At 34.3% G+C, this 25,755-nt stretch overlaps 1 protein-coding gene across 8 annotated transcripts in view; it reads right to left on the reverse strand.

Moving 5' to 3' along the window:
- Nucleotides 1–2,822: 2,822 nt before the first annotated feature.
- Zmym4 (zinc finger MYM-type containing 4) overlaps nt 2,823–25,755 on the reverse strand; it is a 186,496-nt gene continuing 163,563 nt past the window's right edge. For 5 of the 8 annotated variants that reach the window (XM_047543837.1, XM_047543834.1, XM_047543832.1 and 2 more), the window contains 7 exons: nt 22,912–23,083; nt 22,645–22,740; nt 19,804–19,973; nt 9,735–9,846; nt 7,924–8,172; nt 5,830–5,959; nt 2,823–4,674 (listed from right to left, as the gene is read on the reverse strand). In XM_047543837.1, the coding sequence (XP_047399793.1) occupies nt 4,467–4,674; nt 5,830–5,959; nt 7,924–8,172; nt 9,735–9,846; nt 19,804–19,973; nt 22,645–22,740; nt 22,912–23,083 (1,137 nt within the window). In that variant the 3' untranslated portion in view covers nt 2,823–4,466. The remainder of the gene's footprint in view (nt 4,675–5,829; nt 5,960–7,923; nt 8,173–9,734; nt 9,847–19,803; nt 19,974–22,644; nt 22,741–22,911; nt 23,084–25,755) is intronic. The other 3 variants (XM_047543836.1, XM_047543830.1, XM_047543842.1) reach the window with 2 other exon arrangements.

The raw sequence follows: 25,755 nt of genomic DNA on the forward strand, positions 1-25,755 counted from the left end.
TCTACCAACTGAGCTATCTCCCCAGCCCGCTAATAATTTTTTAGTTTACCTTTCACTTTTAGTCTTTAATTCATTCCACACTTTTGCATAGGCTAGTAAGAGAGCTTGTTTTATTTTCCTCCATGTAAGGTGCTAGCTTTCCAACACCATCTACTAGAACTCAGGGGAATCTTGTGTATTACTGTAAAAAAAAAAAAAAAATGCTTTTATACTTTACTTTTACCTTTTGTTTCTACTGTGTATAGTTTCAACTACATTACCTAATAAGGTTATTCTTATAGAAGAATGATTGAAATGTTTATAAATTTATTTTCTATTTAATAAGGCTAACAAACTTTTAATAGCTTGTTGATTTCCCTCTTTTTTGTATATAAGATGGTCATAAACATCTGAAAATGCCAACTTACAAATAGTTTTATTTCTCACCTTTCAATATTGATAATCTTATTTTTTCTTACAGTTGTGATCAGAACTTCCCATTCATTAAGCAGTCAGGGGACACTAAGCATAGTGGGCGTATTAGGATACTGGTTTGGCTACTTAAGAGACCAAATAACGACTTAAGTAAAATGGAAAGTTTCTTATGTGAAGGCCTGACCAGGAGATAAGTAAGTGACTCTGCCATGAGGTGAATGTGCTTCTGGTACAGCCCTTTCCCTTATGGAAAAAAATAGTCTGCCACAACCACAGTCACATTCTAGCCTATGGAAGAGGGGAAATGCAGGAGGACTACATGCATCTTCCTTTAAAGATGTGGTCTGGTAGTAGTCAATTCTCTTCTGCTTCCATCCCACTGGTCAAAACTTAGTCCCACAGTCAATGTTAGCTGCAAGACAGCTGGGAGAGGGGTTGTCTATGAGGTGAAGTAGGGAAATGGATAGATACAGCTGTCTTATTCCTAAAGGGATGATGTATAACTGTTACCAACTAAAAGGAGTTTCACAGATGAGGGTTTTTCCTCCAGTGAAAAAATAACTATGAAATGTTCCTTCTATATCTATTGCCATACCATTTCTTCCCTTTTGCAATATAATAAAGTACATTAATGGATTTTTGTGATGCCAATCAATACTGATGTGCGTATATAAACATATAAGTAAAGTACTTATGATTTTATTACAGTAATTATACTTAATATTTGATTAAAATAAATATAACTGATGATGTAGAGTATTATATTTGCAGAATCCACAGTACTGAACTTAGTGAAAATTCAGACTGCAATATGGGAACTAACATTTATTTGAAGTCTTAGTATATGTCAGGCAATTTGTATGTTAAAATAAAAAAAAAATAAAAAAAAAAAAGACCTGACATTTAAAAAGCCTACCATGAGCCAGTCAAAACTAAGGGAGTTGTTGTCTGACCTATAAATGAGAAAACTGAGACACAATTTACCTATTGTTGTATACAACCAGCAAGTGGAAAAACTAGGTTGCAAAGCCTATTTTTGTTCCACTATGTAACAACGCCTCTGAATTAAAATTTTCTTCAATGATGGTAATACAGTGTGATGGTAAGACATGACCAATATAGAGGAATGGAGGTAGTATTGCTCAATGCTTTTCTAAAATTTCAACTCAGCATTGTAAGGGATCCTTTTATTCACATGGAAAAGTGAAATCTGAATTTAATTGAAAACTGTGATTCCTTTACAAAAATTCATTTACTTTAGCCTTTTTTGGGGAGGGGAAACTCTATTTTACAAAACAAATATCACAAGGCAGATAGAAATGGTATACATGCAATCTGGAGGAACAATTGCAGAACACCAAGACTAACGAGAATGCCATTAGTCTTACATTCCCACGTTAAGAGATTTTATGTTTACTTAGGAATAGACAGATTCCTTATTCTAATCTCACAATTTCAAAATCACTGAAGTTGAACTGATGCAAGTTTTGTACACATCAAAAAAAAGAGGTCCGAAATGAAATATATACATACCTGATATTTGTTGATACTGGGGCGTTGAATATAGCCAAGAAATAAACTAAAAAATGGGAACAAATCTTTTGATAGAAAAAAGGAAACTGAAAGATTATGAAGTGAAACATTACTTCTGGACTAAATAAAAGTCAAATAATTTCTTTTCTGAAAATTGCTTTTTCTTTGTGATTTTACTATCTGTTGGGTCACAACAATATGGTCAAATATTTCATAAATGTATTTAAAGTTGCTTGAAGACAAAGAAAAAGAATTCATCCGCCAAATACAAATATACTGTTTTATTCTAAGGGAATATTTCTGTGGTTTCTGCAAAGGGAAAACCCAAAAGTAGTTAAAAGCCAAAAGAACAGAAAGGATGATTAAGATGTTTTCTTTTTTGTTTGATGGTTTTTTCTCTCCTGGGGGGAAAAACGTAATTTTATACAATTTTAATAAACTTTAAAAAGCAAACAGTTGGACACATCAACAGCTATGCTTATGAGCAATGACCAATGATTAATGGTATTTTCTTTACGAATTAGTTTAAGGTTCTGAGTGACTCTGTACTAACATGCAGTTGAAATCCTGATACAGTCATTTATCTGGTTATTATTGGTTGTTCTCAATTAAAAGATACAGATTTTTTCCTTTTGGGTATAACAATTTATCTACTATGTGCTAACAGGACTTGTTTTTCATACAACTACAGAGATGGGGAAAATGTCAGAGTTTATACAAACCATAAAATTCGTATAGTGGGACTATTACACCTGATGTTTCTGGATGGTTTTATTGGCAGACTTATCAGACAATCCAATTGTTTTCCTCCAGTTGAACAAGGTCTAGAAGTAAGAAGTTTTCCAGTCAGAAATGAGACACACAGATGTAATTAATCATACAGAATTGGGGCAGATTTACTTCTTTCACACAGTTCTTGGTAACAAAAATGAGATTTGTTACAGGCAGAGGGACAGAACCATCAAGTACACAATGTCAAAAGGCCCACTTTTAATTCTGTTATAGTTAAGTGACTTTCATTTATTAAAAAAAATAAACCTGCCATCCCCACCTAAAATATGGGACATACTGAAAGTATTCCAAGATTAAACTTTCTAAGCTTTTGACTTGGTTCAATTTTATCATAAGGTCAAAAAAACTTGGCTAAAGATGTTCTGAGATTGGCCAACATCATAAAAGCTATGATTTCAAAATTTTGTGGGGAAGAACTGAGAATTGTGATAAGGGACATGGACTGATATGGCCACACACGCCTATGACTTGCAATCCTCATAGAACACTACAACAGCTAGAGTCTGGAATAATGCTACAAGAAGACCTGCTTATGGAGATGCAAGACAGTCAATGTCTGAATCCTAACCCCAGAATCCCCAATTTTAAGTTTCCTAGGGCAACAAGGTCGTCTTTCAAATGCTTTACACAAGAACCTACTGAGACCTTTTCTACCATAATTCGAATAGCTAAGTAATACTGTCTCTGGAACTGCCCAGGGTTTGCCAGACAAAGTTCAGGAGAGAGACTATATTTTTTGAAATGACAAGGGCCTCCAAAAACTGGTGCAAACGACAAAATAAGAGGAGTCATTTGGGAAATAGAAAGGTAAAACAATGGGAGAAAAGCTGCCATTGGGGGAAAAATGGAAACAAAAAGAGCCCCATTTCTGTGTACCACAGCTCAAGCTATGAGACAGCAGCAATAAAGGCCTGCACCCAAAGAAGTGGGCATTTTAGTGGATTCTTTACAAACATGTCAAGACACTTGGGGTCCAATGGGCTCCACAGATCTTCTATGTGCATAATTAGTTTGTGGAATATCATACCCTTTACCTTCATTTACCCACATCTAGACCCAGAGATGAGAAGGCTAAACCCAGAAAGTGAAAGGGATACATCACTGTTAATAGGAGTGAAGGTTGTTTTCCCTGATATGAGGGGCCCCTGGTAAAAGTACCAGAGGCTTCTATCCTTCACATAATTGGCTTGGCAGTGAAAATCAAAATCAAGACCACTTCACTATGTTTTAAAAAAAGTTGAGTATTTTTATTGGGTCTTTTAAGACTGGGTCCCACAGTCCCCATCTGATGTCACTCTCAGCTCTGCACTGATTTCTCCCCTGACTTTTTATGAAGGGTTTGCCCAAGTAGCCAAGGTCTCACTCCAAAGCTACTTCTCTAAGGTCTAAGGTTACTATGGTAGAGTTTTATACAACAATTTTCCTTAAAAATATTCCACAATTTTGTTATTCCCAAACAAAATAAGATTATGCACCACTCAGAGAAATTGGTTAGTCATTCTGAAGATGTCTAAGAACTATATCACTGCCAAAGAACATTTCTTAGTTCATATTCTTTCCTTCAGTTTTCATTTGTACATCCATACTGTGGTTCACAAGTCATCTGTTTCCCATGTCTCATAATCAAGTCAAGAGGACTTGGGCTTATACACTGCTTTCCAACAGCTGGATGCGTTCACAGTTTGGTGCATACCAATGTGTATGAAAATAGGAACCTCACTTCCATCTTAATCTGATAGTTCAACATCAGAGTCTTCAGATTTGGCTTTGGCAAGTTCTTCATGTACCTCCCTCACCATGAGAATACGTGTTAACATGGTGTCCAGGGTACCAGGGTCTATCGGGAATGTGGAGTACCACATGGGGCTATTCGGAACACAGGAGCGCTCAGGCTGAAGGTAAAACACATCATTCCTCTGCTTCACACTTTCGGAACTATCCACAGGGGGAAAAAAACAAAGAAAATTGAGGATCAGAGAGTTCAAGAAATATGAACTATTCTTTAATATAATGGCTCTCAACTTTTCCCCACTGTGACTCACATCATAAATAACAACGTGACCAAAGGGATAAAAAGGTTTATAAGCATTTTCCTCCCAGAAGTAATCTGTCACTTCACATCTTTTCTTGAACGCTTAAGAAGTTTCATTGATTGAAGTGAATATGTTAATGTAAGAAAAAATGTAAATCATAAACTTGAGTCCTTAAAACACTGTTAGAGGGGCTGGGGATATAGCTCAGTTGGTAGAATGCCTTCCTAGCATGCACAGGGCCCTAGGTTCAATCCCCAACACCACCAAACAAAATACATTGTTAGAAGCAACAAGTCAATTCATGTGTGACAAGTCAATTCATTATGTGACACACATAAATCACACATCCTAAGTGCCCAGTATCCTAAAATGAAACCCAAAAGTACTTAATATCATAGGGCAAACAACTATTTTGTTTCTTTGAGAAAAATTGCTTTAGTATGGCTCATACAATTTTACAATCATAAAGTTTCTTTAAAACAAAGAACCAATAAAAATCTCAATTCCTGCGCTGAAGATGTGGCTCAGTGGTATAGCGCTTGCCTGGCATGTGTGAGGCCCTGGGTTCAATCCTCAGCACCACATATAAATAAATAAATAAAATAAAAGATCCATTGACAACTAAAAGATATTTTTTTAAAAATGTAGACAATCTCTCTTTAAAAAAAAACAAACAAAAAGTCTCAATTCCTTAAAAGTTGTCTTTGCATTTGTAGATTTAGTAATAGAACCTCTCCTTAGAATTTCATTCCTACATTAATAATAAACTACTATAGATTAGGTCTCACACACAGGCTGGGCAACACTTGTAAAGATGAAATAATAGCAGTGATTCTTACCAAGAATTTTTTTTTTTTAAATATCAAAATAAGGTGATTTGTTTCTGGATTCAAAATTATGAATCTATAAACTCTAGAATGGAAGGAAAAAAATTGAGAGGCAAATCCCTACCTAAGGTTATAGGCCAGCTACATTTCTGATGTTCAAGCATCTGAAATTCACACTGTTAACTGAGTTCTGAAGTGTACTCTATGTAGTGCAGAGGAAGATCACTTACCATTTTGACAAGTAAAACTCATAAAGTCGGACTGGGCATCTCAGTGGGTTATCAGTATTCTCTGCCATCTCTACACCCACTGGAACCTCATCGTCTTCATTTCGTTTTCTCTTGCCAACAGTTAGTTTATCTTGAGACAGGAAATAATAATCAAAGGATTACATTAGAAAAGTCTATTTCTCCAGTGTCAAGACACCAAATGTGCTATGCTTCACAGCCAGAACTTTGCCACTCCTTCCCTTTCACTCATGCATTCAACAAATATTTGTTAAGCTCCCGTGGAAATGCCAGGCATTATCCTAAGGGCAGGGTTTATAGCATTAAACAAATGAAGTGCCTGTCCTGGGACAGTTAGGTTCTCTAGTTCACCAAAGTGGAGGCACCATGAAAAAAAGCATGGTGCTGAAGATAAGTCCCTATTCTGAGCCCAGCACTTTAGAAGACTTAGAACAAGGAGGGCTCCTAAGCACACAGGGCAGAAAGAAGTTCCATGAGCTCTTCTACTACAGCATACACCTAGCTAGAGGTTGTCATTCCTTTATCAGAAACTCTTTCTACCGTGGGGCACCAGTGCCGACTGGGGCACCTGATCAAGTTGCTTTTATTCTAGTATTGTGTGCTTTTATTCTAGCACTGCTCTTAGGAAAAGAAATTCTTAGAACAAATCTTTCCTCACCAATATAATTCTGCAGAGGCCAAGGATTACTACAAAGACACCAGGGTGAAGACATGGAAAGTAAGCTTTTTCTTTCCCACTTTTCCATTCAATTTTCAAGAGAACAGTACAGTAGGTAGATCTGAGAACCCATAAAAAGGCTTTCTTCTTCTAAAGTTACTCTTAACAAGCTTTTAGGACTTTACTCAGCTTCCTGCATTATTATGTCAACAAAATTCACCCATTTTCTATTTACAGGTTGCCTACATAGGAAGACCTCAGTTTTATAAAACAAGTTGTATTTATTACCAACCTTGTCAAGCACCTAATCAGAAAGTGGAAATATTACCTTGCTGCCTCTCCCCCCTCCAACTAGTATCAATTAAGAACACAAAAGCGGGTTACATATGAACAAAACTAAGGAAATAGGATGTAGACATTAGGAGAAAGAGACAGTATTTTTTCAAGTAAAGGAGCAAATGAAGGAAGTTCATACAAAGTTGTATGCCACAATTATTCATGGATTTCAGTTTCAGAAATTTTAAGTTCTCATATTCAAAACATGTTTCACTCTTACAAGTATAATTCAATTTAGCGCATTTCAGAAGTTTTATTCTGGTCAAAACTAATTAATTTCTAGTTCTACAATGCCAATATTAATTTTTTAAATACTAAAATAAACATTTAACAGGGTGTTTGTCAACAAAAGATCAAACCATGTAATAAAACTGCTCCTGCTATCCAGGCACAGTGGCACATGCCTATAATCCCAGTGGCTCAGGAGGTAGGAGGATCACGAGTTCAAAGCCAGCCTTGGCAACAGTGAGGCGCTAAGCAACTCAGTGAGACCCTGCCTCTAAATAAAATACAAAATAGTCCGGGGGATGTGGCTCAGTGATCAAGTGCCCCTGAGTTCAATCCCTAGCACACACAACCCCCACAAAAAAATACCTGCCCCTGCTGACTTCAGTTTACTGTGGATTAAAGCAGTATGTGTAGGACAGTTTTTAAAGTCCCCTCAGAATTTCAGTGTTACTAAAAAAAGGTGCCATGGTCAAAAAAAAAGATTTAGAAACAACAAATTAAAAGTTGAGAAGGAGTCTTTTAAGTAGCAATTGATTGATATTTGTATAGCAGTGATTCTTTATTCTAGCTGTATATTTAAATTCCCTGAGAAGTTTTTAAATGTAGATTATTTGGGCTCTACTCAATTAAACCAGTATTTCTAATTTAAAAGTCAATAAAAGTATACTGAAGTGAGTGATTCCTCATATTTTGAGGTAAGTGTTTAAGTTTCCCTGATGACAGAGAAAAACATTCAAATGTTAAAAGAAAGCTACATTGCACCCTCCTGTGTGTGTAACTTACAATCACCCCCCTGTGATAACTGTTTTAGTACTATGAGACTTCAAACAGAAGACTCAGACACCACCACACACCTGGCTCTGACTCTTGCTTCTGTAAAGGTGGGAAGAACCTCAGATATGTCATCTTGGTACTGTACTTCAGAGTCCTGGTCCGCCTCATCACATGGGCAAAGGAAAGCTTCAAGTGCTCAGTAACATTCTTTAGTTGAAAGTATTTGGTATTGAAAAAAAGGAGGGTGTTTAAGAGGACGATTGGTGAGTAAGCGCCCAGCTGTTTGCACTCCCACAAATGCTCTTCTTCGATGCGAGAGAACATGTAACCTAGACAGAGGGGGAAGAAACAGTACTGAGCTCCTGCTACACAGCACTACATAAACTCTCAAATTCTAGGACAGGAAGGTATGAAGGGAAAAACAGACTGCTCCTCTCTTTCCCCCTCTTCTTTATGCAGAAAAAAATAAGAAACGCCATAAAGAAAAGGGCAGAGGGGCCAGGGGAATGGCTCAGTGGTAGAGCGCTTGCCTAGCATGGGCGAAGCCCTGGGGGGTTCAACCCCCAGAACCAGCAAAAAGAGAGAGAGAGAGAGAGAGAGAGAGAGAGAGAGAGAGAGAGAGAGAGAGAGAAAGGGGAGAGAGAGATAGGATTCCATCAAAGTAGACACTGAGCACTCCCAAGAAAACTGTTCTAGCCTATTATTCTACATCAGAGGGTGAGGCAATCTTCCCCTGTGAAGGTTTAGAGAATTAATATTTTAGGTTTTGTGGGTTAGATAGGCTCTGAACTTCTTTACATCTTTGTTCTTGTAGAAAATAGCCACAGACAATATATAAAACAAAACAATGTGACTATATGCCAGCTAAAATTTATTCATAGACAAATTTGGATTTCATATAATTTTTATTACAAAAAATATTAATTTCTTAAACTTTTCCCCAACCATTAAAAAACATTAAAACTATTTTTATTTTTGCTCATGGACTACAAAAATAGGAATAGACCAGATTTAGCCACTGGGTAACAGTTTACCAACTTCTGTTGAGATCACTAAACTTACTGCTAGCAGGCTCAGTCTTATTTAGCCAAGATTAGAAGGCAGATGACCCCCTCTCTGTCACCCTTCTTAATCTTATATTAACAGTGATTACATCCTAACGACTTAGCTGGGATTCTTTTTCAAAGGTAGAGGTCTTATGTAAGAATTTAATATACCTTTATGGTACCCTTTAAATGTAGGTTTTTCCTAATGTTCTCAATCCTCTTTGTTGCTGCTTCTGCATCCTATTCTTGGATGCAGAAAACTTAACTTTATTACTTCCTAATATGTGTCCCTGGTCCCCTCTCTGGTGAATGCATCAAATCATCATGTTGCTTAGAATACCTCAATGGTGTTCAGTAGCCCAATTAACAGGGACATAATTTCTGAGAATACTCAACTTCTCCATTCACAGTCAACGAGTCTAAGATGAAGAGTGAATTATGATAATTCTCTGATAACATAAGATCAAAGAAAATTCAAAGAGGAGACCATAACTCTCTTGACCAGTTCTGTGTAAAGATTCAATGATAACAGGGCAGAACACATGTGAACTACAGGTCAAATGTGTGGCTTCACTGATACTACCAGATAAAAAACAATTTTAAAATAGTAAATGAAATCTCAATTTAGTTTTCATTTTGGGGATTAGTACCCATACAGGCATTGAAAGAAAGTTACAATGTTATTAAAATGTTCCAACAATAAACCAAAGACTTTCTTCTCAAAAGCTCAAATATTTTATAAACCAGGACATATAAAACAATTTTATAAAAAGATAATCACAAAATGTAAGCTATTTTAAAAAGCATATCATAAAAACAATGAAAATAAAAAATAATCATCCTACCATTAGGAAGTATTGTAGGTTCCCATATTTTCAAGAGTTTGGTGAGTTCAATCATAAATCTTGAATAGGGCTCAGTAAAAATGTTATCTATTCTACCATTTTCAAACAGGTACTAAAAGAAAAAAGAAATACACATATTGATACAGAAAAAACACAAGATTAAAAAAATACTATTTTAAGGAATATAGTTTTTCCTTAATTTTTACTCTTATAAAAATGTAAACCATGTTTAACCCTCTAAATGTTTTAAAGATTCATTCTGAAATGCCAGGATTCAAGTTAAAGGTTTCTTTCATGTTTGCTGAAGTTATCCTCAGCACTGAGGTAAAGTTTCTATTTTCTTTTTAAAACATAAAATAATTATTATAAATTATAAATCTTTACTCAGTTTAAGACACTGATAAAACAAAAACTGGTTCTAATGCATATTTCCCAATCCTATGTTTTTCTTATAATGTATATCTGCACATCTTAGAAATTTGTTTTTTACACTAATTACAAGATTGTTTCCTAAAATAACACAGTTAGCTAATATCAGGTGACCCAAGGAAACCCAAGTAAAAAAACTTTATTTGGAGCCTTCTATCTACAGCTCTCAGCTCTCTCTGTTCCACAACCTAGCCCTCAAAAAGTTCAAGTTTAATTATAGAACATTAATCTATGCTAACTATAACCATCAACAGCTATACCACAGGGTACGAAATAGGGAATAGCTTGGATAAAGTTCAGTTAAAAATGAGTTTTTAAATAAAGTTAACTTTTAGGTCAAATAAAATTAAGAGGGAACTACAATTAGCAAGTACAGAACAATACAAGGCAGCATTATAATTACATACTAAAGGTCTTCAGCATGTAATTATAAGAATATGTTATATAGGTATAAATATTATGTATCATAATTATAATTATAGTATTTTAATTCTTCCATGGCTAAAATCGTTTCAAACCTGCATTTCTATCTACATATGACCTGGAGAAAACTATACACCCTTCAATGTGCATTTTTATGAGGCCACTTCAAAGACAATTTATGATCTTACTGCCAGATTATAGTTTTGCTGTTGAATAATACTTTTGTCCTTCCTTTTAATAAAGTCATTTTCCCAACTTAAAATATTTTATCGTCATTATGAAAAAAGTTTAAAATACAGAAAAAATGGAAGAAAAGACTATTTTAACTCAGTTTACAAAGTCAATTATTAATATGCAGGGATATTTCAATCTTAAAAAATATCCATTATAAACAGAGTTGAGGTTTATATACTTATACAAATATATCAGTACATATATTTTTTTTCTTTCAGTACCAGGGGTTTGAACCCAGAGCTTTGTGCATGCTAGACGATCCCATTTCCAGATCTTGTAATTTTTTGATACAGGGTCTCATTAAGTCATCCAGGCTGGCTTGGAACTTAAAATTCTCCTGCCTCAGCCTCCTGAGTCACTGAAATTACAGGCATGTGTCACTGCACCCAAGTTTAAAACAATTAAAAAAAAAAATTGCATCCTGCTTAGATCAGGAGTAAGAAAAGAATGATAGCTCTTGCCACTTTTGTTTAATATTGACCTGAAAGTCCTACGCAGAACAACTATGTGCAAGAAAAATATAAAGCATTCAGATAGGAAAGAAGTAAATATCTCTACTTGCAGGTGACAGGAACCTATCTATAAGGAATCCCAAAGAATCCACACTAAAAAACTTAAAGGCTTGTAAGTGAATTCAGCAAAGTTGCAGGAAAGGGCAAGACAGCCCCCCCCCCCGTCAAAAAAAAAAATCTGTTTTATTTCTATAAATTAACAATGAACAATCCAAACAGAAAATTAAGCAAACAGGCCTATTTAGAGTAACATCAAAAAAGAATAAAATACTTTAAAAATGTAAAGCTTGTAAAAGACTTATACACAACTACAAGAAGGTGCTGAAAGTAGAAATTAAAGACCTAAGTAAATGTAAAGATCCTGTGGTTCATGAATTAGAAAAATTAATATTGTTAAGACAGCAATGTTCTCCAAAGCAATTTACAGATTCAATGCAATTGTATCAAAATTCCAATGGCCTCTTATTTTGTAGGAAAGGAAAAGTCAATCGTAAAATTCACATGGAATTTCAAAAGACATTTGAACAGACAAAAGAAATCTTCAGGAATCTCACATTCTGGTTTAAAATTTAATACAAATCCATAATATTCAACTGTACTGCCATAAAAAACCATCATATCAACCAATAGATTAGAACTGAAGGTCCAAAATAAATATATATATATATATATATATATATATATATATATATATGGCCAAATGATTTCCTACAGTAGGGGTTTCAAGACCAGTCAATGTATAAAAAACAGCCTTGCTAATGAACTGAGCTGGGAGACATGGGTATCTACATATAAAGGAAGGCAGATCTTATCTCACATCAGATACATAAGATAACTCAAAATGGACCAATGACGTAAATATAAGATCTAAAACTGTAGAACTCTTAGGAGAAAAATTATGTTCATGACTTTGAATTTGGCACAGGCAACAACAAAACAGCAACCCCCCCCCCCAAAAAAAAAAGAAAGAAACTGAACTTCATCAAAATTAAACATTTTTTGATTCAGAGAACACTATCAACACAATGAAAATAAAACCCAGAGAATGGGAGAAAATGTTTGCAAATCACATATCTGCAAAAGCTTAATACCCAGAATATATAAATGATTCTTCCTAGTCAAGAACAAAAATTTTTAAATAGGCAAAATTCTTAGACATGTTTCCCAAGATATAACAAAGTCCATAAGTACATGAAAAGATGCTTATTCATTAGGGAAATGTAAATCAAAACCACAAAGAGATATCACTTATCCACCAGAAAGGTTATTTTAAAGGGGGAGGCAGGGAGTGCCGTGGGGATGTACAAGTGGTACAACACTTGCCTAGCATTTGTAAAGCCCTAGGATGGAACCTCAGCATGGGGGGGGGGTTATATGGTTATTAACAAGTATTGGCAAGAATGTGGAAATATTGGAATCCTCATATACTGTTGCTGGGAGCATAAAATAGTGCAGCCACTGTAGAAAAGTTAATCACAGTTACCATATGACCCAGCAATTCCACTCCCAGGCATATACACAAAAGAACCAAAAACAGGTGTCAAATAAAAACTTGTAAATGAAATATCACCAAAGGAGTTAACAACTCAAATGTGCATAAATGGATAAACAAAATGTGGTACTTCCATGCAATGGTATATTATTCAGCATAAAGAGGAATTATGTTGCAATAGGGATAAACCTTGAAAATATATGGCAAGGGAAAGTCAGACATAAAAGGCCATATTGTGCAAACATTGATATAAAATATCCCAAAGAAGCAAATCTATGGAGACAGAAAGCAGATTTATACTTGCCAGATACTAGACAGAAGGAGTAATAGGGAGTGACTGCTAAATGGGAATGGAGCTTACAATTGGGATGATTGAAAAGGTTATGAAACTAGGTAGAGGTGATGATTGCTCCCACTAGCACAACTTAAAATGGTAAGTTTTTAATGTTATTTATTTTCCAATAACAAAAAAAAAAATATATATATATATATATAGTTTTTGCAAGTTACTTTTTTAAAATGTATGGCTCTTAGAATTCTCCATGTCATTACATATAGAAGCAAGTCATATCTTTTTAACTACTGTACAGTACTCCATAATGTGGACATAATGTAGTTGATCCAACTATAACTCTTGATTAACACTTGGGTGGTTTCTAACTTATTGCTGTCTAAAAGAGTATTACAAAGAAAATTCAAGAATATGTCTATGTGTATGTGTGTATTCCTCCTAAGACATAAACTGATCAATAGATTTGTCAGGATAAAGAGTCTATACGCGGGGTGGGAGGGGTGGGGGGGAGGGGAAAAATAAAATAAACATCATTACCCTATGTAAACGTAAAAAAATAAAAAAAAAAAAAAAAGAGTCTATACGCAATGTGTCAAAATGCATTCTATAGTCATTTATAACCAATTAGAACAAATTTTTAAAAATTAATAAAGTCTATATGCATTTAAAATTTTAATTACCACTGTTAACATGCCTTCTGAAAAGACCAACAACAGTACAGGTAAGTTATTTAACTTTCATATGCCTCAAGTTCATCAATGGAAAACATGGTGACACTTGCTATATTTCATGGGGTCATTCAAATAATAATAATTACATGAGTTAATGTATATAATGGGTTTACCTTAATGCAAGGCTTATTAGTAATGATCATTAGGTATTACCTGGTAGATACTATTAAGCCATTTTTTCCCCTGTTCTTGCCTATTTGTATTTTTTGACAATTTTCTCTATTATTATTGTATGTTTTATTGATTTATAGGTGTTTTTCATACATGTTAGCTAATAATTCTTAGTTATATATGATAATACCAGGAACTAAGAAAACACTCAATTTGTATGAAGATGTGGAAAAGAGATACAAAACAGATGGTTAACAGAAATATTAACTATCTCAATTTTTATGAAGAACAATTTGGCAATACGTAGCAAAAACATAAAATAAAAAGTTTATATATCTTTGCCCCAGAAATTCTACCTTCAAGAATTCACCCTAAAGAAATAATTAAGTGGTATACAAACATATATGTACAAAAAGAAATTTCAACAAAGCATCAATACAGAAAAAATCTCATCAATTAAATGACATTATCAGCATATGTATCACAAACCTGATGAAAGGCTGACTGATATATCATTAAGTAAAAAGAATAGGTTATAGACACATTTAAGAACAATTTTGTTGTTTAAACAGTTTCCTTCATTGTCATCTTTTCCAGTTAAAGTTAAAGTGATGGCTAAGGTATTGATTCTACAGTTGAGATCAGTTTCTTTCTTTATATTTTTCTGTTTTCAAATTTTCTTGGAATTACATTGTTATTATTATTGTTGTTGTTGTTGTTGTTGTTATTATTATTATTATTATTATTTTGGTACCAGGGACTTAACCCAGGGCACTTTACCACTGAGACATATCCCTAGCCCTTTTTATTTTATTTTGGTGGTGCTGGGATTGAACCCATGGCTAGGCAAGCACTCTACCAACTGAGCTGTATTTCTAGCCCCCCTTTTGATTTTTTACTTTATTCGTTTATTTATTTTGTACCAGAGATGGAACCCAGGGGCGCTTAACCACTGAGTGGTTAAGCCCCATTTTTATATTTTATTTTGAGGCAGGGTCTCACTGGCTTGCTTAGGTCTAAGTTGCTGAGGCTGGCTTTGAATTTGCAATCCTCTAGCCTCAGTCTCCCAAACTGCCAGGATTACAGGCGTGTGGCACTGTGCCCAGCTATTTTTTTTATTATTATTATTTTCAGACAGGGTCTCACTAAATTAAGGCTGGCTTTGTTTTTGTTTTAAACAGGACAATTTTTTTTTAGTTTTGACGGACTTTCATTTTATTTATTTATTTATTTACATGCACTGCTGAGAATTGAATCCAGTGCCTCACACATGCTAGGCAAGTGCTCAAAACCCAGTCCCTAAGGCTGGCCTTGAACTTGCAATCCTCCTGCCTCTGTCTTCCAAATTGCTGGAATTATAGGCATGTGCCACCATGCCCAGGTTCCATAATTATTTTTGGGAAAAGGAGAAGTCTGAAATATGTTGATAAGTAACCTTTTGAAACTTAATCTTATTTTTTATCAAAATTGATTTTTAAATTCTTATGAAAATTGATTTTAAAATATTTATTGCCTCTAATCATTTAAGTTATTTGTTAAAATATGGTCAAATTTTAGTAGTATTGTAATATAAAGTCACTTATTAACATAAACAGAATGAATACTCTAGTAAAAAATCTTTCACGTGTTTATGACTAGCTTCACAAAATATATCTTATTGACAGCAAAATATCTGACATGTACTCAAGTGTTATTGATTGAAATCACTGCACTAAACATGTTTCGAATATATTGATGCCATTAGAATATTAACCATCAGAAAACATATTTCCTAACACCTGCATTGATAAAATTTTCTTTTAATCTGTAATATAATGAAATCCAAGAGCACAGGCATGTTCAGAATTTTATTTAAGCAAAATGCATGCATAGCAAGATGCTCAATAAATTTTTGTTTAAAGAAACTAAAAATTCTCCAGTTTCTTTAAAAAGAAATTGGAGTCTACAGACTGAATCAAAATAGAATGGAAACTTACAACAAAGGTGCCACTTCAATTCTGTGGGAAAATAAATGCTACCTGCATAATTAGGCTACCCTTCAGAAATAATGTCTATCAGAAATATCCTGGTATCACATGTAATAATGAATTTTAGATGGTTTAAAGATGTTAATCTTTAAAAAAAAAAAAAAGAAGAAGAAGCCCACATAAATATTTGAGAAATTGTCAATTTCAAGTAAGAAAGACCATACTAAGCAATAGAGAAAACCCCAGGAAAAAATAAAGAAAATAAGATTCATGAAATGGGCACTAATACACATTGGTGTGATTTTTAATCACTAAAAATATTCTTAAAAGGAATCTGAAAATATCTTAATATTGAAAATTACATGTTTGGTATGCATATATGCTTTGACTTAGAAATAAATATATCAGTTCATAAGATATGTAAGTGAAATATTTACTGAAGTGTTGCTTTAAAGAGCAAAGTTGTAGAGAAAAGGGAATCTTTGTACACTGTTGGTAGAAATGTAAACTGGTACAGACATTAAGGAAAAATGTTTGGGGGGTCTTTGAAAAACTAACAACAGAAATACTAACGGATCCAGTGATTCTGCTTCCAGGAACTTCCTCAAAAGATCTAATATCAGTTTGCCAAGGAGATGTCTACACTTCTTCCATGTTTACTGCATCACTACTCACAATAGTGAAATTATGGAATGAATGTAAATGTCCATAAGTAGATGCACGGATAAAGAAAATGTGGTGCCTATACACATAATGGAATATTATTATTCAGTCTTTAAAAGAAGGCAATTCTATTATTTGTGATAGATTTTAGAGATAGAATTGGAGATTATTTGGCTAACTGAGGTATGCCAGGCAGAGAAAGACAAATACCAAATGTTCTTACATATACATGGCATCTAAAAAACTGTGGGTCCTAAGTTACAGGCAGGAGCAAGAAGTTCTGGTGTGTTACGGCATAGTATGATGATGGTAGATAATAACTGTATTTCAAAAAGCTAGAAAAGATTTTGAAAGTTTTCATGGTTTGAAAGGAAATAAGTGATAGATATTTGAGGAGATAAGTACAGTTAACCTGATTTAAACATTACATAATGTATATTACACATGTACAAAAATATAGTACCCTGATAATATGTATAGTTTTTTAAGTTATTTCTTTCTTCTTCTTTTTTTTTTTTTTGGTGCTGGGGATTGGACCAGGGTACTTCACCACTGAGCTACATCTTGAGTCCCATTTTTGAAGTTTTTTGTTTTGTTTTGTTTTCCTTTTTGTTTTTTTCAGACAGGGACTAAGTTGCTGAGGGTCTTGCTAAATTGCTGAGACTGGCCTTGAACTTGAGATCTTCCTGACTATGATACCTAGCTAATATGTATGATTTTTATGTGACAGTTAAAAAATAAATTCAGGGCCAGTGCTGTTGTTCAGCGGTAGAGTGCTTGCCTAGTATACATGAGGCCCTGGGTTGATTATTTTGCAAAAGCAAAATAACTAAAAAAATTAAAAAACAGAAAAAATAAATTTAAAAGAATAAATATTTTAAAAAGGAGCAATATACAAAACATTAAACTCACAGAAACAGAGAGTAGAATGGTAGTTACTAAAGGCTGAGGGATGGGGAACAGAGAGATGATGGTCAAAGGATACAAATCCTCAGGGAAGAATAAGGTTCTTTGTTTTTTCCTTTTATTTTCAGTTTTACTGCACAGTGGGGTGAATATTATTAAGAACAGCATACTGTACATTTCAAAATTGTTCAGAGTAAATTTCAAACATTCTCAGCACAAAATATAAGTATTTGAAGTAATGGACATATTCATTGGCCTGATTTAGTTATTCTACATATATTCATGAATCAGAATATAACACTGTAATCCACAAATACATAATTATAATTTATAAATTCACAATTAAAAGAAATAAGGTATGGGTTATATCTTATATTTATATAAAAATTTTCAGACTATTTTTATCAAGAATATATATATGAATATATTAAGAAAATACACATACACACACTCATATACATGTGTACACACACAGAGAACTGGGTACAATGCACATGACTATAGTCTCAGCTATTCAGGAGACTGAGACAGGATTGCCTGAACCTAGGAATTAAAAGCCAGCATGCGTAGAATAACATAAAAAAAAAAAAAAAAAAAAAACGAAGAAAGGAAAAGAAAAAACAAAGAATATAAAGAATACAAATACTGGTATACTGAATCAGAATGTGTTATTCATAGAAAAGAATGAGTAAAATAAGTCTAACAAATTAAATCTTAAATCGATTTAACTGAAATCCATTTAAATTTAATTAAATATACTGTGAGGGTGGGAAGCATAAAAGGGGTGGGGAGAGAAAAACAAACTGAATATCCAAAAGAAGAACTACTGAGTAACTAGTGTGTTTATACCCAGCAATATCATAAAGAATTTGCTTAGAAGAAAAAGTTTTGATTTATATTGACCTGGGGGGCTAGCCAAAAAAGCAAGCTGCAAAAGCATATTATGGTATGGGTCTCTATTTTGTTAAAAACTAAGCAAACTCAAAACTAGTAACAACACTTATGTTAAAGGTCCGACAGAAGACAGCAATGAAAGAAAATGTGACAACCAACCAAACAACAAACAAACAAAGCCACAACAAAAAAAGAAAGAAAATCAACAACATCCAGATTTATACCATCAATAGATAATAACCATTGTAAACATTTTTGGTATATTTGTTTGTATGTATGTATGTATTTATTTTGGTACCAGGGATTGAACTCAGGGCATTGAGCCACATCCCCAGTTCTATTTTGTATTTTATTTAGAGACAGAGTCTCACTGAGTTGCTTAGTGCTTCACGATACTGAGATTGGCTTTGAAACCAGAATCCTCCTGCCTCAGCCTCCCGAGCCACTGGGATTATAAGCATGTACCACCACAACCGGCCTGGTATATTTAATTTTATTATGTATTTAAACCACTACATCAACATATAATAATATACATATAATTTATACTCTCGTTTACTTAATGCTTTAATGTTCATATTTTTACATGTCACTGATGCTACTTTGTAAGTAAACTTATACTACTTAAACTACTTATATTAGGTAGATAACATACTACTTCATGAAGACACTATAATTTATTTAACCACACTAGTGGGCGCTGAGGTTATATCGTTGCTTTTTTTTTTTTTTTTTTGGGCAATGATGTGTGAACTTCAGAATATGAGTTTTGAAGAGACTTGAAAAAACTGAGTTACTAACAAAAAATTTAAAAATATTCCTGAAACATGTTCAAACTGTTTTCTAGAAAGAATGCATTAACTGCCTCCAATTAACCAGAACCTCCATATCACAGCACTCTTTATCAACAGTGTTATAATCTTTGGGTCTTTACTAATGTGATAAACAATGATATATCTTTTACTTTAATATGCACTTAAAAATTTACATGAAACTACCTGATTAATACACACAAAATACATAGTCATCTATGCTTCTTTAGGAAATTGCCATTTATGCCCTTTTTATTCATTTACCTATAAATGCACCTTCTCCAATATCTGTTATCCTACCAACAGTTCTAATTTAACTTATAAAAGGCCACTACATGGGACTGGAGAGAGAGCTCAGCTTGCCTAGCATGCATGAGGCCCTGGATTCAATACCCATCACCACATAAAAAAATAAACAACAACAATAACAAAAAAGGCCACTACAGGAATAAGACTTTAAAATTAGACAGTGGCTCATTAATAAAGCGTATAGGAGCAACATAACATAACCAGTATATATCATAATTCTTCAGCTTAATTCACATGTTCTCTCAGAATTATTAAAAATTCAACCAATTTCTTAACAGCCATTTAATCTGATACCTGCTGAATTCCAAGGCACAAGTATAAGATACTGTCTGGATCATATTTTTCACCATTTGGTCTCCGCACCTCTTGGATAAACTGGCATAAACCCAAACTCAATTCAGCAAAAGTGCAGGACAGAATATCTTCCTTCAGCTTGACAGAGCGAACTGTAGAAAGGTAAACATCTGAAACATTAACATAACAAACATAGTAACATTACTTGATTCACTGAATAAACACTGAGTACTACGGTACCCAGGTACTGTGTTGTAGACTATGGATTAAAAACAGATCTTGATCTCAAGATACTTTCAGTTAGGGAAATAAAGACAACGTAGTGTATATAGTGCAACAGGTTCCATGACAGAGATTTTGTTTACACAGGATTCTGTGAAACCAAATGAGGAACACCTAATAGGGAAGAGTCTGATTAGATTCTAGAGGAAGTAACACAGGCAACACCTTAAAAGGTGAGGAATTTAAAAGGTGAATAGGTAAAAATTCCAATTGGAGGATACAAAAAGATATCCCAAAGTATATTCTATAAAACACTAGTTCTATGTGAAAGCCAGAGAAAAATGAGTTTCTGAGATCTGATAATTTTGGAAAATGCAAGATACTGTAATCTTTCCTCTGAAGAATTCCCAGTGCCTCCTGGCACATTTAAAGACTAAGAATATTCATAAAAAAGAATGCTGCTGAACTTTCTTTAACTCAGATTTGACTACAGAATACCCCAAGTAATGTGAAATATCTTCAGGCCCTTAGAAATGATAGAATACAGTATTCTTCCATCCACTGGGTCACAAGGGTAAAAAGGTTCAGGTAATTTAGGTATATAGAAGAAGTTAGGACAGATTATGATGAGCTTCATGTATTATATCAAGATTTTGAAGACAATGAAAAACAATTTTGGGTAGGGAAGACACCAATTTGATTATACTTGTATAAATTCTATTGCAATGGCTGATCCATGATGTGAGGTTAGTATTAAAACACCCTTTCTACTTCTTGCTCTTCTGCATTTAGCCAAGACTACACATTTTCAAAGATACACTTGGTCTCTCCTGTATTGTTTTTTTTTTTTTTTTTTTTTTTTTTGCAGGAGGGAGTTGGGTGGGTGGGTAACTGGAGACGGAACTCAACCACTGAGCCACATCCCCAGCCCTATTTTGTATTTTATTTAGACAGGGTCTCACTGGGTTGCACTTAGTGCCTCACTGTTGCTAAGGCTCACTATGAACTTGCGATCCTGGACCTGCCTCAGCCTTCTGAGCTGCTGAGATTACAGGTGTGCATCACCACGTCCAGCTCCTTATGCACTGGCAGGTGGAGGCACATAAGGGTAAGGACCAAGCTTGATATTTTTACCCCATATCATAGCAAGGATGCCTGGTACATAATAAACATTCAAAAAGTATTTCATAGGTGACTGAGTAGTAGAAATGGGTAGGTATGTCCTATGGCTACTTCATTTAGGTCTTATAGTCTAAAACAATATTAACTCTCCATTCTCACTATGACCCTTTCTTTCTTGAGACGAGGTTTCCCAATTTTGCACAGGCTTGTCTCAAATCTGTGTGCTCAAGCCTCTCAAGAAGCTGAGGCTACAGCTGTTATTTAGCTTCCTTCCTTTCTTTCTTTCTTTTTTTTTTTAAGTTGTCAATGGATCTTTTAATTTTATTTATTTATAAGTGCTAAGTATGGAACCCAGGGCCTCACACATGCCAAAAGCGCTCTACCACTGAGCCACAACTCCAGCGCACTACCACTGAGCCACAACTTTTAATGAGACCAAGAGTGCCATGGTTTAAAGTGGGTGGTCACTGGCCTAACAAATCCCCATCACAGGATAATATTTACAAAACCTTGGAGCAGAAAGATTACACTTACCTGTAGGAACTTAATGATGTCAGTCACAGCTAAGCAATAACTAATAGCTAAGCAATAACTAATAGGAAGGCTGAGTGCAACCCAAGACCAGCAGGACAGAGTAATAGTAGGTGAAGCCAAAAGCATATGCAATCAACCAGGTATAAGAAAGAAGATACAGTTGGAAAGTGCCCCCCCTAAAAAAAATCTAATTAAAATGAATATACTTAAACATTCCTATCCTACTTCATTCCAAAGGATTATATACATACGAAACCAATAAAAAGTAAAATATAAATTGAAAAGAAAATTTAGAGGGACTGGGGATGCAGCTCAGTGGTAGAATACTTGCCTAGCATGTGTGAGGCCCTGGGTTCAATCCCCAGTACTGCCAAAGAAAAACCCACCCCACCAAAATAAAAACCCTAAAAGAACAACAACAACAACAATGAAGCCAATGAGACCGCAAAACTAGTAAAAACTGAAAATTATTTGGCTCTTAAAATTATGTAACATTGCTTTATTTTAAGTATTTTTGAACTATTTTATTTGATTCTACGTTTCCTGGCAGCTGAAGTGAAACAAATATTGCCAGTTATATAGCTATTGTTGTTAAGAACAATTCTTATCAAAGCAAGGCTTTTTTTCCTGTTATTTTTCATAAGAATATGAAAAATAAAAAATGTCACACTGGGTTACATATGGGTAACTATATAGACAAAAGGGCAAAGAAAACATTTTGATCTACTTGTGAAGCGTTAGAAAAAAATTTCCTGTATTTGTGTAATAAATTCACCATCAGGAGACACAATTTTACCTTTATACCTTTATAATAACCTTTAAAATTGAGGGCTGGGTAATAGTTTCTCTTTTCTATCTTAAGATTCAAAAATTATAAACTTTAGACAGTCACCATCTTACAAATTTAAATCAACAAATTATGAATAATTCATAGCAAATGGAGAGGAAATAAACAAGTTTTACCTCTACAGCTTGACTCTGAGGATTCTTGATTGAGTACCTGGTCTTGAGCACTTCCTAAGTGGTCAGAACATGGGCTGGATGAGGCATGTTCACCTCCTGGAAGGAGAGAGAAACAAATAAAAATGAAAAGTGTTAATTAAGTAAAACCAAACTGAGTTTTATGGGGTTTCTGATAAAAGATTTATCCCTTTTGGGTTAACTTATGGCTTTACTTATTTACATTTCCCCTGCCTAAATCAAGACACAAATTCATGCAGTTATATTTACCTCCACACTTTAGATCCCCCTGCTCTTCCTTGGCGTTTTTCCACTGAACCCAGTTCTTCCAGGCATTCACCCCATACATGTATTTCAGGGTCATTCCAGACACTGAACACCCTTGAAAGGCTCCTTGAATAAGACTCCTGGGCTCCATAGCCACTATAGACTTCTTCCGGCCCTGTAAGAATTCCAAAAATTTACAGAATATAAAATGCAGTTTTGGATCTTTAAGAATCAGAGTTCACAAAGCTGGATAGGATATGAAATTTAGTTTTATGTTCTTAAGATTTAGACTTCTGAATGGGCATGGTGGAACATGGTTTAGGAGGCTGAGGCAGGAGAATCACAAATTCAAAGCCAGACCTACAATTTAACAAGAAATCCTTCCAAAATCATAAATTAATAGTATACTTATAAATATTCCATGGGTCAAAGAAGAAATTACAAATGGAGATGAAGCTCCATGGTAGAGCACTTGCCTCACATGCACAAGGGCCCAGGGTTCAATCCCTAGTACTGCCAGGGGGAAAAAAAAGCAAAGAAGGAATTACAAATATTACAATATTAGAAAATATTGTAAACATAAATGAAAACAAAATGTATGAAAATTTCTGTGATGGAGTTAAGACTTTAAATACTTTTATGAATAATGATACAAAAACCATAAAATATATATTCTAAGCTTCTACCTTAATAAACTAGAAAAGAGGACCAGACTATAACTCAAACTAAGTAGAAAGAAGGAACTATTTAAAATAAGAGCAAAAATCAGTGGGGAATAAAAGGTGGCAGAGAAAACTTAATGAAATAAAATTGATAATCCGAAAAGCTATAGAAATTGTATTTATAATTTAAAACCTTTTCCTCAAGAAACACTGGACCCAGATGGATTCACGGTTGAACTCCACTACAGTTCAAGAAATTATACAAATTGTATTTCACATAATGAGAGAAGGAAATATTAGCTCGCTTTTTGATATAACCAATACCCTGATATCAAAACCAAAAGCATTACAAGAAAACCATGTAAATAACCCTCATGAACAGAGACACTTACTTATAACCTTGATAAAATATTAGCAAATTGAATCCTGCAATATACCAAAAAACCAAATAAATACATCACTTTCAAAAAGTAGAGTTTATCCCAGAAATGCAAATTTAACCATTTGGATTTTTTTTTTTAAGCAATATATCTTGCCATTTAATAAGACTCAAAAAAGGAAAACCAGATATGATCTCAAAAGATGCAAGAAATCCACCTAACAAAACTCAACATCCAACCATGATAAGAACCTGCAGCAAATCATGAGAAGTGAATGTGCCCAACCTGATGGAGGCCATCCATGGGATACCTACAGGAAACAATACACTAAACATTGTAAAACTGAACTCTTTTTGCCTGAAGATTAGGAACAATGCAAAGGTCATCTTAGTAATAATAATCAGGAAAAGTCCTTGCTAGAAATACGTGTTTCTTACAATATAGCACCCCCCCCCCAAAAAAAAAGGAAAAAGGAAAAATACATTCAGATTAGGAAGGAAAGAGTAAAACAAATAATGTGATTATCTAGGTAGAAAAACCTGCGGAATTTAATGGAACAAAGTTAAAAAACATAAACACAGGAAAATCATTGTATTCCTATATACTAATAAGGAACACAGAAATGAAATTTTAAAATACTACTACTTATAACAATTAAAACTAACTAACTTACTTACTAATTATTTATTTGGCAGTGCTGGGGATTGAACCCAGGGTGTTCTACTACTAGACTACATCCTGCCTCTTTATTTTGGAACAGGGTGTTGTTAAATTGCCTAAGCTGGCCTCCAAATAGTGATCCTCTTGCCTCAGCCTCCCAAGTCACTGGGATTATAGGCATGTGTCACCGTGCCCAGCTCAGAATAAAACCTTTAAGTACTTATGGAACAAATTTAACAAACTATGAAAAGAGTTGTAGGGGATAGGCTTGTGGCTCAGTGGTAGAGCACTTGTCTAATGTGTGAGGCACTGTGTTCGATTCTCTACACTGCACATAAATAAGTAAATGAAATAAAAGTACGTCAACAACTACAACAACAAAAAAGAGCTGTAAAATGAAAGATAAAAAAGCATTGCTAAGAAAGCTACTTGGGAGGATGAGGCAGGAAGATCAGAACTTCAAGGCTAGCCTCAACAACTTGGTGAGACTTGTTTCAAAATTAAGACAGAATAAAATAAAGAACTGGGGATGTGGTTCAGTCGTAGAGCACCTTGGTTTCAATCCCCAGTGCTGTAAACAAAACAAAACAAGAAACAAACATTGCTGAGAGAAATTAAACATGACCTAAATAAATGAGAAAGATACTATTCTCATAGACTATATGACTCATAATTGCTAAGATGATAATTCTCTGATCTACAGATTCAGGACAGCCCCAAAAGAAATTCTCTTTTTTTTTAATAAATAAAAATCAAGGTGACTCTGAAGTTCATATAGTCATTCAAATGGCAATTTAGAAAAAATAAGAACAAAGTGGGAAGATAACACTCTTGATTTCAAGACTCATTTTAACAGTAATCAAGACAATTGGTACTGGTGTAAAATCAGACATAAATCAACAGAGCAGAATGGAGAGTTTCAGAAACAAACCCATACATATACGGTCAGCTAACATTTAACAAAGGTACCAATGGAATTCAAAGTGGAAAGGACAATCCTTTCCTCAATTGGTGTTAGAAGAATTGGATCTGCAAAAAAAGTTAACCTTGGCCCTTGCCTCAACTGATTACATGAAAACAGGTCTGGGTACGTGGCTCAGTGGTAGAGCATTGCCTAGCATGTGTGAGGCCTTAGGTTTGAGCAC

This window comes from Sciurus carolinensis, chromosome 1, assembly GCF_902686445.1.
Source record: "Sciurus carolinensis chromosome 1, mSciCar1.2, whole genome shotgun sequence".
In the NCBI taxonomy this organism is placed as follows: Eukaryota; Metazoa; Chordata; class Mammalia; order Rodentia; family Sciuridae; genus Sciurus; species Sciurus carolinensis.